This window comes from Athene cunicularia, assembly GCF_003259725.1.
Source record: "Athene cunicularia isolate RWA chromosome 12 unlocalized genomic scaffold, athCun1 chr12_part1, whole genome shotgun sequence".
In the NCBI taxonomy this organism is placed as follows: Eukaryota; Metazoa; Chordata; class Aves; order Strigiformes; family Strigidae; genus Athene; species Athene cunicularia.
The window spans coordinates 18,409,736-18,424,583 of record NW_020799116.1 but is presented as its reverse complement, the minus strand read 5'-3'; the positions used below and the strand labels follow the sequence as shown (position 1 = coordinate 18,424,583).

At 48.6% G+C, this 14,848-nt stretch overlaps 1 protein-coding gene across 2 annotated transcripts in view; it reads left to right on the top strand.

Moving 5' to 3' along the window:
* Nucleotides 1–14,848, top strand: part of CACNA2D2 (calcium voltage-gated channel auxiliary subunit alpha2delta 2) — a 201,260-nt gene that overhangs the window by 49,156 nt on the left and 137,256 nt on the right. For both annotated transcript variants that reach the window (XM_026857143.1, XM_026857141.1), the window contains exon 2: nt 12,999–13,115. In XM_026857143.1, coding sequence (XP_026712944.1) covers nt 12,999–13,115 — 117 coding nt within the window. The remainder of the gene's footprint in view (nt 1–12,998; nt 13,116–14,848) is intronic.

The window sequence follows — 14,848 nt, the reverse complement described above, 5'->3', positions numbered from 1 at the left end:
GGGGATGAAATCAGAAATTGGTAACATGCTGTCAGGAGGGATTAATTTCTGTCCCTGATTAACTTTATGCTGGAACAGCAGGAGACTAATACTTCACCATACACGGTGCTTGATGCAACCTTTTCTTACACCAAGTAGATCTGAATCCATCCCCGGTCTTGCGCTCTGCTTGTTATGTTATTTTAGATCCAAGTGGCGGGGCCATTGCTCTGGATGCATAATGACAGGCCATGTACATGTTTCCTAATGCTGATGAAAAGTTCTGAGAAAAATCTGACAGTGCTTTGGGGATCTCGTTTGAGCCATACAAGAGTTTTGCTTCTGCTTGTAGTAGCTTTAATGCACCAGTCAGTTCCTAGAGGTGGAATATTAATAGTTGCCATTCCTGTGCTACCTTTCCTCTAAAGCTTTCACAATGCTTTGCAAAAATTAACGATAAATTCTTTCAAAGTGGGAGGTCAGTGTGACACAATAAGGTGATTTGCCAACGATCACGCAGGCAGGTCCTTACTGCGTGTGTGGCAAAGGGGAAATACAGACCAAGTCCCCCCTCTCAGCTATGAGTGCCAGACAATTGCTCCCCACCTGTGCCTAAAGCTTAATTAAGATCGCACGCTGTTGTAGGGAAAGTGCAGGTGTGGAGCTGAAAGAGTGCTTTTGTGTTGAGAGCAAAGCGTGCAGACAGAACTGTGTGGGGAGCGGATCCTGTAGGAACAGAGGGGTCTGGAGCTCGGCTGTGTGTTTGTGCCCATGTGCCATGTGCAGGGGAAAGGGTTGGGACAGCAGGGACCAGAGCCCTCAAATATTGGCAAAGGGCTGAAGAAGGAGAAGACAAGGCAAGCGGGGATGCGAGTATGTGTGCAGATCTGTGTGATGGTGTTTGGGCAAGAGCAAGTCCATTTGGCTGCTCCGGGGGCGCTGGCTCCCTCTGGCCCAGGTCTGGCTTTCACACCGTGGGTGCTTCTCTGCACCCTGCTAATCCCGGGGAATGATGGAGACCTGTGGACCAAGTTCTTCCCCAGCTCTGGGACAGCCCTCCTACGATTGTAGCAGTGTATATGAGCAGAGTTTGTTGGCCACTAGAAGTGATGCTGGGATTGCAGATCATCCTGCTGCCTCCTCTTCAGCCAGATGGAGGACAGAAACTCACAGCCCATATACACCTGCTTCTGCAAAGCCTGCATGTCTGGCTCTGCCTGGGAAAGAAAGAGGCTACCCTTCATTCTCTGTCCCAAGCCTGTAACACATCTAGTAAGTCAGTCACCCACACTAGTCATATGGATCACCTATTTATAGCAAAGGGTGAGCGTTTTCCTTTGCCCTGGTCCTCCTCCCATTTTGAGGACTACCCTTCCAAGAGCTGAAGCTGACCTGCTCTGGCTGATACCAGGGATAGGGTGGGAGAGCCTGTGAGTCACTGCTGCACCATTCAGGGCTGATTAAGGAGAATTTACCATCATTAAACCCCCAAAATGCTGATCAAGCAAGCAGTGGCTGCTTTGGGAGGGAGGGCACTCCGTTGGCAGGAGATGGTGTGGCAAGCCCATGTGTCACAAACCTCGCAGGGTCTGTGAAGGGTGGATCCAGAGGGCACTTACCCTCTGCCCCCCACCAAGGAGGAGTCTGTGTCTGGTCCTTCCCATGGTGACAATGGGCAGCCCTGTGCCTTGCTTGTTTGTCACAGCCACAGCTAAATGAGCGGCTGATTGAGAAGAAGGCTGGTGCAGGGGGGCGGGTGATTTACTGCTCTGCTAAGAGGTCCCCACTGTATTTTCTCTTTAATTTGAAGGGCTCCTCAGCAGGCTGTCAGGGCTGGGATGTGACGGCTGCACCTGCATGGTGCTGGGAGGCTGCGCGCTAGCAAATCCTGTGCAGAAATAGCCTGGAGTGGGGGTCTGCAGCAGCAGGCTGGGTTTAGCAGGCACATCTGACTGATGACTGCAGTTTTTCATTGGCATAATCACATATTTTGAAGGTTGTGAAGATGAGGAAGGTGGAGGAATAACAAAGGGTGGGACACAGCACAGATGGACGCCGTTGAAGCCCCCCATTGCTGCAGTTTTGCCGTTGCACATCGCTACTGATCCTTACCTCCTGCTCTGTTGTTCCTTGGCGGGCTGCAGCTGCTTGCTGCCCTGCTCTCGTCAGCAATCAAATCAGGAGCAAGGATCTCAGAATTCCTCAAATCTGGTCTTTCAATTCCTGTTTGAGCACTCTTGTACTGTCTCTCTGTCCTTCCATCAAAAAATGTGTGTCTTGTCATGCACAAGACTTGAGGTCTGTTTTTTTTCCCTCCAGCTCACTCCTGATCTGTATTTTTGTTTCTGCCAGCTTTTGGTTTTGGGCATCCGATCAAAAGTACCCAGCTTTGACTAATGCCTGGATATTTTGAGGACTATTTTGAATAGCACCCTGGTGAAGACTCTACCAATGGCATTTCCTAATTGTAACCTTAATTTTAGCTTGAACCCAAGACACTTGGATATGAAAATTATTAACTTGTGGGGAGAGAACAATTGAATTTGAGGTTTCTTAGCCTATAAGAGTAGAAACTAAAGTAGGACAAATATTCAGATATGTAACAGGGCACAGTAGCACGAGGCAGAAGTGCCTGTTCTTCATTAATTCTGCGTCTGTCCACCAAGAATGTGGTTTTAAATTGCAGCAAGAGATTTCAGTTTAGGCATCATAAAAAGTTTTCAAGTAGGATTGTGAAGTACTGGAGCATTTTGTCTTGTGAAGCACAGGAATCTCTGTCACTGGTTGTCTTTCCTAATATGTTCCTCTGACCTGTTCTTAATGACATAGCTGTGATAGTTATGCTAGAAATGACACATCCATGATACTACCTTTTGTTGGGGGTGTCTGAGCAGGCTGGGACTACGTGAATTGATGAGATCCTATTCTCCGTGATACTGCAGTGGTTTCCAAATCTTTTAGTGGAGTCTTGCCATTCAGATGTCGGATCTCTGGAGATTGCTTTCAGAAAAGACATCCTGTGGGATCTATGTGGGTGCATATCTGTCCTACCCCTGTACCCCTCCAAGACTGATGAAAACAAACTGAGATGGGGTTTCCCAGCTGGAGGGTTTGGTGCTGCTGCTCAAGTCTGGCTGGTGAAGCTTTGGCGGTGGGACTAAGTTGGAAACCTCAGCTGATAGGACTTGCAGAGGGTCACCTCTTTGTTAAAATCTCCAGGTATGTGGTGTATTTTTGTTAAAGTCTCAGTTTCTAGACCCCCCTGGCTTAGGGAGTAGGAAGCACTGGCAGGAGAAAGGATGAGTCTGGAAATGCGTGGAAGAAAGCTGTCTTACAAATCTCTTCTCCATATCCTCTGAGGACCAGGCAAAGATTTATGAGCCTATGCCACAACAGAGAGTACTTTATATTAAACATAAGTAACAACATTCTAACAAGCTGGCTGGGAAAACACTGGAGGACATCAGCCAGGCAGGCCTGGGCTCTCCATCACCAGTGGGTAAGAGCAGGGTTTTTGAACAGCGCAGGTTAGATGGGTCCTGCATGAGCCAGAGGGATGGGTTGGACAAGTAGGTCTCTTCCAGCCTTGCCTCCAGCAAGCCTGTGCATCTACAAAAATGCTTGCAGTGCTTGAGATTAGGTAGAAAAGCTTGTAAACATGAATCCCTCAAGATTAGAGAAAGCCCCAAAACCTACATCAGAAGGTAAATAAAGAGAATTGCAAAGTTGCTGTTTCTAAAAGTTCCATTTCTTTAAAATAGATCATTACTCTGCAGAAAACTGTAGGGGTAACTGTTGACAGTGCTGACTTATGCTGGCCTAGATTTCAATCGCTCTAGCTCTAATAAGAGATTTAGTTTAATTCCATGTCAGTGGAGTTATCCCAAATTTGCATCACTGCAGCTGAGCGCTGAATTTGGCCAGTGGTAGCTATCAATAAGAATAAAAGCAGTGCAAGGTAGTTGTTACTTTTTTCTTGCACAGTCAGAAGGAAAGACTGCAAAATATGTCTGGGAGCTTTAGTGTTAGAGGCTGCACAGCCTTTTCCCTCAGCCCTTCCTACAAGAAGAAGCAGCTTTTCTGGCACAGAAGATAAAGCTGTTTTGGGAAAGAGGCCTGGTTATTTATTTAAAGTCAAGTCTCTAAGGATCCAAGAGTCTTGCATCTCTCACTGCAGAGCAAGCTGTGTGTGTCTGGGGTATGGTTGCAGGAACCAGGGAGTAGCCTCTGCCCAGCTGCAGCATCCCTGCCCCAGGCACCGCCAGTGTTGGAGTGCTTTGGCCAAAGAGGCTGGGCGAAACGCTTTCCACTTTCTCTCATAGCAGCAGTGGTCCCTTGCTCATCCCTGCTAGGGAAACTGAGTCCAATGAGATCCTGTTCCAGGTCTGTATTAGCTTTTGTAATTTCAGTGTCCTAAACATTTAGCCTTGGAAAAGAAGCAGCACAATAAAGGAAAACAAAGTTTTAAGCAGTCCAGCAACTGAGGGAAAGATAGAGCTGCAGCCACACAGAGTACAGAGTTGATCTGAGAATCAGAGGTTTCTTGCTTTATCTTTCCCTAACCATCTTTACAATCTTCTCCCATCCATCTCATCTGCATGCCCTCTGAAACCATCAGTCCCAGCACAGACTCTTCCTCCCTCCCTGGGCTTTCTGCTCTGTTCCCTTCCTCTGAATCCTCCTTTGGTGTTCCCTTCCACCCAACTCCTGAGCTTGTCCTGGTGGTCCAGCGTGGTGCTTTAGCAGAGCATGTGCCTATCTGCCTCAGAGGGCACTTTAATCTCTTTTGTTTAAACTGACGATCCATTCCAAAACTGATTTTAATCCTTGCTTATAGGTAAACCTATGGGAAATAGAGTTCTGTTGAACTAGTATAAATCAAGCATGTATTTCTGGAAGGATTTGCACCACTGTATCACTGCAGCTTTTGATCTGACCTATCTCTTGCTTTGGTACAAGGTAATTTCATTCTCTTGGGGACAATGGGGTAAACCTAGTACAATCCATAGTGCAGAGGCACTGATTGTGATAGAAATAGTATAAAGCTGAAATATAGCAGAATAGTACATCTTTATCTGTGACAGCATCCCTCCTAGGATGCACCTAGGGTATTCTAGGTGTAATACCTCCTAGGGTATTCTAGGTGGAATTTTAATGCGGCTGATCTGTAGTACAGCTGTTCTGTGTAGACATAATCAAACTGGTTAAACTCTTCTGCATATGGCCTGAAGGAAAGCAGTTGAGCTACCCATTTTTCCTTATTAAAGGTTTTGTTGTTATGTCCCATATAACCAAGAGAGCAGCTAGAGTCAAGGATTAGGTTGGGTTTTTTGTTTTGTTTCTGTTTTACTGTACAAGTGTATATTTTTAGAGAACACGTGATCTCTAAATGCATTTGTCAGAGATGCTGTAGCTGTTCTCTCCCTCTCCTGTATCAGCAGAGCAGGCTCTGGTGGATTTGTGCCCTGACCTGGCAGCAAGACCCATGCCATCCAGGCAGCTGTGAGTGTGCAGAGTGCTGGGGCAGAGCTCCACCCTGGTTGAGACCTTACGTTTTCAACTATGTGATGATTTATTTTTATAGCACTTTATCTGAAAGAAGGCTGAGTTTGAAGTTGTGTGGTACAGAAGATTCAGTCTCTGCAGACACCCAAGCAAGTCTGTTGCTCTGAGAGCTCCCTGTACAAGGGTTTGGGCTGCTGAAGACTAAAAGCAGCTTTCCAGGCCAGGAGAGGTTTTCTATAATCCAGGCTAACTGTGCTTTATCCCTGTCTAGTTGCTAAATTATGCGCAGCACACTCAGGTCTGAAGGCTCAGCCGTAGCGGCTCATGATCCTGGGTTGAGTGAGTCCAGCCAATGGTGCAGAGGATGGGACACATGGGTGCTGGTGCCAGACAGGGCAGGACAGGGAGCACTGAAGCAGCTGCCACCACATCCCTGGTGGAGTGGGAAGCCTTCCTGCTCATCCCCGAAGACCTCTGTGGTACTGCTGTCTTGTAGCGGACCCTTTAGTGAAGGAAGGAGACCTTAGTTCTGTGGTTTGTTTGCTTCAATTATAACTGACCGTCCCTTAGGGGCAGCTCAACTACACATTTCCCTGTCCTGCTTCTGCAGCAGAGCTGTGAAGAGCTGCTCGGGAGGGTGCTTGCTTTTTATTAGGTAGGTGGAAGGAAGGAACACAGCAGGGAAGTGGCACGGCGTGAGGAGAGAGGGAGCTGGGGTTAGTAAATGTCAAGCTGTTTGCCTCCTGTGCGTGCGCAAGCACGTCTGCCCGCTGCAGGAGCAGCGGCTCTCGCTGCGGACCAGGCAGAGGTGGTGCCAAGGGGCAGGCCAGGCCCCGTGGGAGCTGGCTGCCCACGCTGCTCCGAGGGACAGTACGGTGGGCACCTGGCCCAGGGCCATGCTCACGGAGCTGCATCCTCGGGGCTGGTGGCATCCATGGTACCGGCTCTGGGAGCTGCTGTGGGGTAGATTTGCAAAGCCCTTGCAGCACCACTGCTCGCCTGCAGCTGCTTCCCTTTGCCTTACACCCTCCTGACTCCTCGACAGAGTAGATGGGGATCTAGCACCTTCCTGACCGATGGCTGCTTCACCAGGAGGCCATCCCTGCCCCTCTGCCGGTCCCGTCCCCCTTGTCCCTGAAGTGGTGTGTGATGTGCTTAGTACAACGTGGTACAGGCAGCACCGGTTGTCCTGGCAGGCTGTCAGCGAGGCCAGTATCGCTCTTATCACTGCCTGCTTGATTATCCCTGACACTGCGCCGAGGCTGACATCCTCCTAATGTAATACAGACACCACGATGATTACCATCGTTGGGAGAACTATAAGCACCAGACGATGAAATTTAACAACAGTAGGTGCAGCTGGGATGAGGGGTGAGATAGGAATCGTGCTGTCTCTGCTCTCTGCCTGTGGCCCTGAGCCGTCTGCATCTTCCAGCAGGATCTCTGGGGTTTTGCATTCATTTTCCTCCTGTTACCCAGCCACAGGGCTCCTTGCTCAGCCTGGACCATCTCACGGTGCTCTTGCTGGTCATTTATGTTACTGGGCAATTCTTCTCTAGGCTCCCTCATAGTCAGAGGGGTCTGCTCTGTGTACCCAAGGCATGAGCAAGCCTGCTCAGGGGTTCCCCCATTCTTCTTCAATGATACCCTGAGCCATGGCGAAATGGCAGGACCCTGTGTAGGTGACGTGAGACTCAAAACAGGCCAGACTGCTGCTTGTCTGGTGGAGATCAACAGGTCCTGAAACTCAGGAGAAGCACTAGACTGGCGTCTGAGCAAGCAGTGCCTCTAAGGGCAGGTGTCCTGCTGCGATATTTGTTGTACCAACTAATTCCCTTTGCAGAGACCGTATCTGGGTCACTGTATGAAGCTGATCAGCATGGGTCTGGCAGCAGGAGTTTGAAGTATGCCCCTGAACAGAGGTCTTTCCTGCCTAATAATAATGCCAAGTGGGAAAAACCTTTTATTTTCCTGGTATATGGCTTTTGTAGGACATGACATGGCACAGTCCCATCTCTGGGGCACAGTGGGTTATGTGAGGTGTGCATGGCTGTCATGCCTGTATAGGTGCAGTTTGCTCTTTGGCCTCCCTCACCTGGAGCACTCCTGCTTTGAGGTGTGATGCTCTGGGAGCAGAAAGGCAGCCGGCTCCGTTGCTGCACGTAGTGCTTTGCTCTTTTACAAACATGCCAGGTTTGCGCTGTGATTAAACGCTGGTGTTTGGACTGCAGCTGTCCAAGCCAGGTGTATTGGATTCATATGGGGGGGGGGAATAATTTCTGTAAAATGACTGTTACCCAGACCAGACGCCTTTGCAGCAGAGCTGGAGTGCTACAGCCTCTCCTGGCGGGGCTGCAGAGCTGCAGGGCTTGGCCCCGAGCAAACCCCCACTGGGGTGTGAGCTGTGGCTATGGACTGTATCCTGGCCCAGTGGGGCTGGGAGCTGCTGGGGTCACCAGCTGCCAGTTAGGGTTCAGCTTTTTGTTTGTTGCTGTTTTCAAGTAGGGTGGCAGGGGAGTCGTGGCATGGAGATGATGCTGTGCAAGCACAGCAGGGTGCTGCTCCCCTGATAGCTTGATATTGGGGAAAGGCTGCTACTTGGGGGATGTGAAATGGAGCTGGGGGAGAGGGAAGGAGAAGGGCTCTGTTTTGAACTGTATGTGTACCCCACCATCACAGCCCTCCCATCAGTGTCCTCCAGGAGGCTGGAGACTGGCGCGGCTGCTGCGCAGGGGAGGCCAGTGCCTGCAGGAAACAGCAAGGCTGGGGCTGACGAGACGTTTTTTACCTTATAGTGGTGCCCAAAGGCACACATGCTAATGGTGCTATACAGGGAGCTCCCCCAAAATTTGTTATTTTCCTTCATGTTTTATCATCAGGTACCTTGACCCATGGAAAGGTGCTGGGTCCTCTTGTGGTAGCTCATCGAGCAGTGATGTCTGCACCTGTGGGAGTGTTTCTGCACCCTTTTCTGTCCTTCTCAGGCTGCCCAGTTTCATGGTGCTGGGTGCACTCATGGGGAACTGGGGACTGGCAAATGCTTTCTCTGAACCCTGACAGCTTCCTGGATATATAGGCACAGAGGGAATTAATAGCAGAGATGAGCATCATTTGTTGTGCATTAGGAGCAAAGCAAATGTGAATTTAGAGAAGGGATGTTCTGAGGCAGTATCAGATCTGCCTCTTTAGTTATACAGTTGCTGCTGTGCATGTGTATTGACAATTGGTTGTGTTACCAGCTCTGCTTTTTAGTAAGGCTACTTAGCACTTCTGTGCTGGTTTAGATCATCTTCTCAGCTGTTTATGATTGCAGTATGCTTAGAAGTATTTGGGATTAAATATTTCATGTTGCAGGTTGTCTTGAGCTGTTTGATTTTTTCCCCCCTCCACCTGCTACCATCATTTAATTTTTTTTTTTTAAATCTCAGCTCAGTACTTTCTGTTGTTTTTGCCTACGTTAATATTTCTCCCCACTCTTGACACTTACTAGTTCACTCTCAGCATCCACTGCTGGACTCTTCTTTCCACTGGATCTTCTGGCTACTGCATCCAGCTTCAGGCCTTCCAAGACTTTTCATTTATATTTGCAGTTTACAGTGTGATCTCAGTCCCCATACCCTGAATACAACAGCTTCCTCCTCTGTGCTGCCCAAGGGCTAATATCTCCATAGGAAATCTGGGGGCTCTGTGCCACCCCTCTTCTGTCCAGTAACTTCAGGTTTGCCAACCACACTGAGCAGGGCTAGTGCAGGGGCATGACAGCTTGCTTCAGCATGGCGGGAGTGTTGCAGGACTGGGCTTCACTCTTGTGTTCCTGAATTGCCAGCCACTCGCCCTGCCTGCCTGTCAGGGGTATCTGCAGGCTGTGAGGGGATGGGGTGTGTTCATGAAGGGATCTGCAAAGTAAAACCCTGTTCACCAAGAGCATGCAACCTGCACCCCCTTCTCCCCCAGGGTGCTGGTACGGCTGGGTGGGAGTGTACCTATGTGGAATCAGAAGCAGCAGTTTCTTGACTCTGAGGTCACTGCTGTTAGAAATTTCAAATCCAGGTCCCAGAGCACTGGATCACAGGAGAATTTCAATGAGAATGACTTTCTAATCTAGACAAAACTAAGGGCTTTTGCCATTGCTGAGGAATGTTTGGGATGTCTTTGGCCAGAAAATTTGCCCTTCAATTCAGCTCAAGGAAAAACTCACTATGGGAAATGTCACCTTAAATCAGTAAAACCTGGCCAAGTTCTGAACAACACAAAACAAAACGCTACAATGGAGAGGGCGAAGCTATCTTAATTGCCTGGAGCACTACCATTCATTCCCCTGCCTGTCTGGTACATTCTTGTGCTCATATGGTCACTGTTAATTCATGCTGGATTGTTCTAATTAACGCCGATGAACTGTTCAGCCAAGAAGACTGCGGAGCTCTGCAGCTGCAGGGAGGGCTGGAGGAACATCTCCTGGTTTCTTTTTCTGTTTTTTCCTCCCTTGTGGACAGGCACCATTTCTGTCTGTAACCAATAGGAGCCAACTTTCTGTTTCATAATAGGAAAATACTAATGTCAGGACGCCCTCCTTACCCAGAGCTTTCTCCTTGAAGATTGCTCCTCTTTGCTTTCCTAATTGCCACTGCTCAGTTGGAGGTAGCGCACACCTTCCAAACACATTATTTTGTTGTGCTGTTACTTACCAAAAGGAAGAGTATGAGATAATAATATTGGTTTGTGTTGAGCTTCCCTCACTGTAACCCTTTCTGTGCTGATGTGGGACATTTTTCTCCAGTGCGGGATGTTTTGCTGTTGGCAATATGTGCTTTTTGGTCTAAAGCTTGGGGTGTGATGGAGCTCTAATGTGAATGCCTAAAAATTTTCTGCTGGAGTCTGAGGATGCCTCTAAAATGTGTTCTTTTACTAAAGCATCCTCTTTGGAGTCACTGCACTCACAAAACTATCACCTATAATAAGACATTAGTTGCCGAATTGATGTGGAGTGTGGGGGGTTTGGGGACCAAAACAGTTTGGGTGAAGCTTTTGGAATCAGGTTGGCTGAAAACTTAATGCTTGAGTTACCCTTCCTCAAAGACCAGCAGGTCTGGAGCCTGCAAGAGCAGAGCTGTTGGGACCCCACTGGAGCAATGCTCCACATGTTTCTTAGGGACTGAAGAACTGGATGAGGATTGCAGATGTTTGGCTTGCTGCATCTCTGTTCTTGGCTCACGGGCTGTGTGCTCTTGCAAGGTCAGTAACCACAAAACCTCACAGAAATACTGTTTACTTCAGAAATGAGCAGGTCTGAGCCTTTTGTGTGCAAGGTCACTGATAGAGGTGGGATGGGTTACCATCCTGGAAACTGGGGCAGGTTACCTGAATCCTTTAGGGCTTTTTGGGGGGAAAAAAATAGCTACCTGGAGTAGAGCTAGGATGGAGTGTATGTGGACACAAGGCTGGCCAGAGAGGTGTACTGTCAGGAATTTCCTAGTGGAGTGGAAGAAAGGAAGAGCTTGGGCAGAGCAGGGACCCCAGCAAGAGCTGCAGAAAGCAAAGTTGGAGCCTGAAGATTAACCCTGTAGGTCTGGAGGGACCATGCAAAGCCAAAGGAGCAGCCTTTTGCTTGGTCTCCCAGTGTACTCCTGTGGCTGCAACCTCAGAAACCACTTTTGTTTCACCATGAAAGGAAAGGGGAGGCTGTGGTGGTGATGGTGAGGTCTCTCTGCTCAGGCTTTTGAACTCGTTGCCAGCTGCCTTTCAGTGAGCACAGTCACTTCTTGCTCCAACTTATTACTGTCTGGAGAAGAAAAAGAGTGGAGTAAGTAGCTTCCCAACATATCAGGAGGGTCTCATCTTGTTCTTGAGCTGTGTGATGTGCTGCCATCCAGATCCTGGGCACGGACCTGCCTGTACTTTTATTTTTGCTGGCTCTACCAAGAGAAACAGTTGTGGTAGAATCAGCCTGGTGGGGGTCTCTAGCCAAGCCTCCCCTTAGTCCTGTCTTCGTGCTGCCAGCATGGGGCAAAATGTGGGGGTTTCTGACTTATGTGCTTGTCTTATGCAAGCCAGTTGTTTACTGTGTGTTTGGGTGACACTCTGAGATCCTGGGCAGAGGCAGACAGATGTTTCATGAGAAATGGTTTCTCTTCCTTTGTCATAATGGTCATATCCACAACAAACCAGCAGTTACAGGCAGAGTATTTCACTTCTAATGAAGCTCCAGCAAAGAGGGATTTTTGTCCCATGGGAAGCAATGATTTGGCTCCCAAGAATCATGAAAGCTAGAGTAGGTGACAGACGTGCTTATCATGGAAATTGCAGTTAAGCATGATCTTGGCTACGTCCTTGGGGAGGTCCAGCTCTCCTTGGAGGGTCTTCTACTGCTGGATGTCTTCATGTCTGGAATTGCAGGTATTTGCAAGTAGCCCAAGAATTCAGAGAGAAGCAAAATCCTGTTTGCTGTGTATGGTTTTCATCGTGTAGCTTAAGAAAAGATAAGGCATGAGGATTTTTTTTTTCCCTGTAATTTCAGATGATGGTAAAAAGCTCTCCCCTTTTACCCTGTGTTGGTTGTACCTGAGTTACCAGGCTGAGTTAACAAGTCAGTGATCTAAGGAGGTGACTGAGGGGTTGGTGTCTGCAAAGTCTTGTGGTGGAACTGAGCCCTTCATGCTGGGGCAGTGCTGATGCCAATAACACTTCCCTTGGTGCTGGCGTCGTCCTCTGCAGCTGTGTGATGTGACTTGGAACAGCAGGCCCATGGTCATAGCTGCACACTTTGGGTGCAAACATTCGAATCCAGGTAGTTGCATCTGGCCTTCAGGGTAATCCCAATATAGATCTGTGCCTCTCTCCCCACTGTCCCCACCACAGCCTGGCCAAGTTCTGGACTGGTTGCATAAATCCTCGATTCCTGACAGTGCCACTTTACTATGGCTGGCTTAGAGATGAGGTTTTATCCTACTTTCTGTGATCCCTTTGCTCTCGTTCCTGAGCCCCACTGCTGCCTTTGTCGGGGCTGCCCTGCCTGCACTGATGCTGCCAGGCACTGCACCTAATGAAGGTGGCACAGGGGGCTGACAGGGAGTTGGGCTTGCACCTGCAAAATTCAGCAAGTGACCTTGGGCAAGGGGCATGCAAGCAGGTCAGTGGGCTTCAGGGGTGCTTTTGGGCAAGGAAGAGCACAGGAAGAAGTGTGGTGGCTCTGCCTGAGCTGCTGGTTTGGCTGGACAGAGGCAGGGGCGGTGGGCAGTGTGGTGGGAAACTCAGCTTTTGAGCAAGAGGGGGGATGCCCATAGCCTGCAAGCATGAAGGCAGGCAGCTGTAAAGCCAGTGGTGTGGAGACCAGGTTGAACACATTTTTTTTTCCTGCTTGCAAAACATTTCTTCCCTTGTTCCCCTCATTTCCGAAGCCTATACTGTTACCTAATCCGCGTTGCTAAAATTTTTCTGTGTTAGAGGATCAGCTTTTCTGTGGGAAGACTGTTGTACTTCTCTCGAATATTGACTGTCTGTCTTGTTTCCCTTCTTAGATCTACAATGAGAATAGAAACCTGTTTGAAGTCAAGGAGAACGTGCCCAGGAAATTGGTGGAGAAGGTTGCAGGGGACATTGAGAGCCTCTTGGCCAAGAAAGTCCGTGCTTTAAAGGTAAGGTGATGGGCCTGTGTGACAATCCTTTGATGGATATGCTCGGTTTAAAGGAGAGGGTTGATGCTGGCATAGCGTTACAATCTCAGCTTCAAAGTCGTGTGGTTGTGTGTCTGGAGTATGTCTGGAGCGTGAGGTGAGGAGGACGTATCGTGTGATGATCTACTATAAGGTATCTTCTTGCTTTTTATCTCCTCTCACCAGCATGTGAACACCTGAAGGTGCTGCCACAATAACACAAGTGACAGCAAAAGCCTGGCAGCAAATTTCACCCAGTTGTTTAACTGAGGGTGTGGTGAGCAGGAGCAAAGGTTACTGCAGTGTCCCTGCCATAGCTCATGGAAGTGTTTCAGACAAGTGGGGTTTTTCCTGTTTAGGAGAAGATGCACTGAAATGTTTGTGCTGGTGCTTGGTACTTGAATCTTGTGATTGACTGCGTGTGTGAGTTGCCCTTGTGAGTGCCTGCATACATTTCTAATCTATCATCCTATTTTGTAACATTCCTTTCAAAATGAATTCATTTTATCTGTAGTGGAGCAAGGTGACCTGCTCATGGTGCCGGCTCAGTAAAACCCAGTGGCGGCTGTAACGAGGCGGCAGCAGGGCCATGCTCTGCTACAGCATTCTCTACTACCAGGGAGGAGACAAGTAATTTCCTTCCTGGAGAGATGGAGATACCCTCTCTGCTGCAGAGGGGTATGGGAGCCATGTAAGAGCTTCACTCTCAGGAGCTGTAGTGTCTGCTCAAATACCCAACTGTAGAGAGCAGAGTGAAGTTGTGCAATGGGCATTTGGCAGTATAGCCAACTGGATATGGCTTGCAGCTTGATAAACTGGAAGAGCTTCTGCAGGGCAATAGGCAAGGGGAAGGCTCAGAGCAGGTAGCAGGGCTGTTGTGTCAGCCTAGGGCCAAAAAGACCTGATCACCCTGCAACCTCACAGGCAGGAATGGGAGCACAGGGAACAGTGCCATGGTGAGGGAAGGGGTGTTGCAATAACTGAGGTGTAACTAAGCCCTTCCTGGTTGGAAGTGACCTATCTCCATGGCTAGGTAAGAAGTAGCAGCTCAGAGAAAGTACACAGAAGTAATGACAAGACACCCATGAAGGCCAGGGGAGTCTCAAGACCTAATAGGATCTGTGTCAAGGGTGGCCAAGGGCTGGCCTGAATGTCAGGATGGTATGTGGTTGTCTGCAGTGACTGATGAAGATGGTAACTGTAGGGATTTGGGTGAAGAAGATTGTTCTGTATTCAGTTCTTGAATTTGGGAGGCAAAGATTATCCTATTTGGGACTCTCACAAAGTGGTTTAGCTTGAATGGAAGCAGCTGAAGTTGAACTAAATAGGTGGTCATTGTCAGCACTGCATTTGGGATTGTGGAAGTGAAGACCAGGAAGACCAGCTCTTTTCATAACATGAGTTTGCATCCCTATGTTCGTACATTTTGTGTGCGTGCTTGAGCATATATCATCTATTAAATGTTCCAGAGATGTGCATCACCTATAGATGCTGGAGGAAGACACAGCTGATAGAAGTTCGTTGCAAACTTGATACACACCTGGACATGTGGCTGTGGTGGTATATGGGCAGGGTAATAACACTGAGTTACACAGCAACGCTGTGCTGGGTGGTTTCCATTTGAATTTCAGCTGATTGGTCACTGTGGTTTTTTTTCTTACCCTTTGCTCTGACTTACAGATGTATAGAGTTTGTGCATTTTCTCAGTCAAGGGT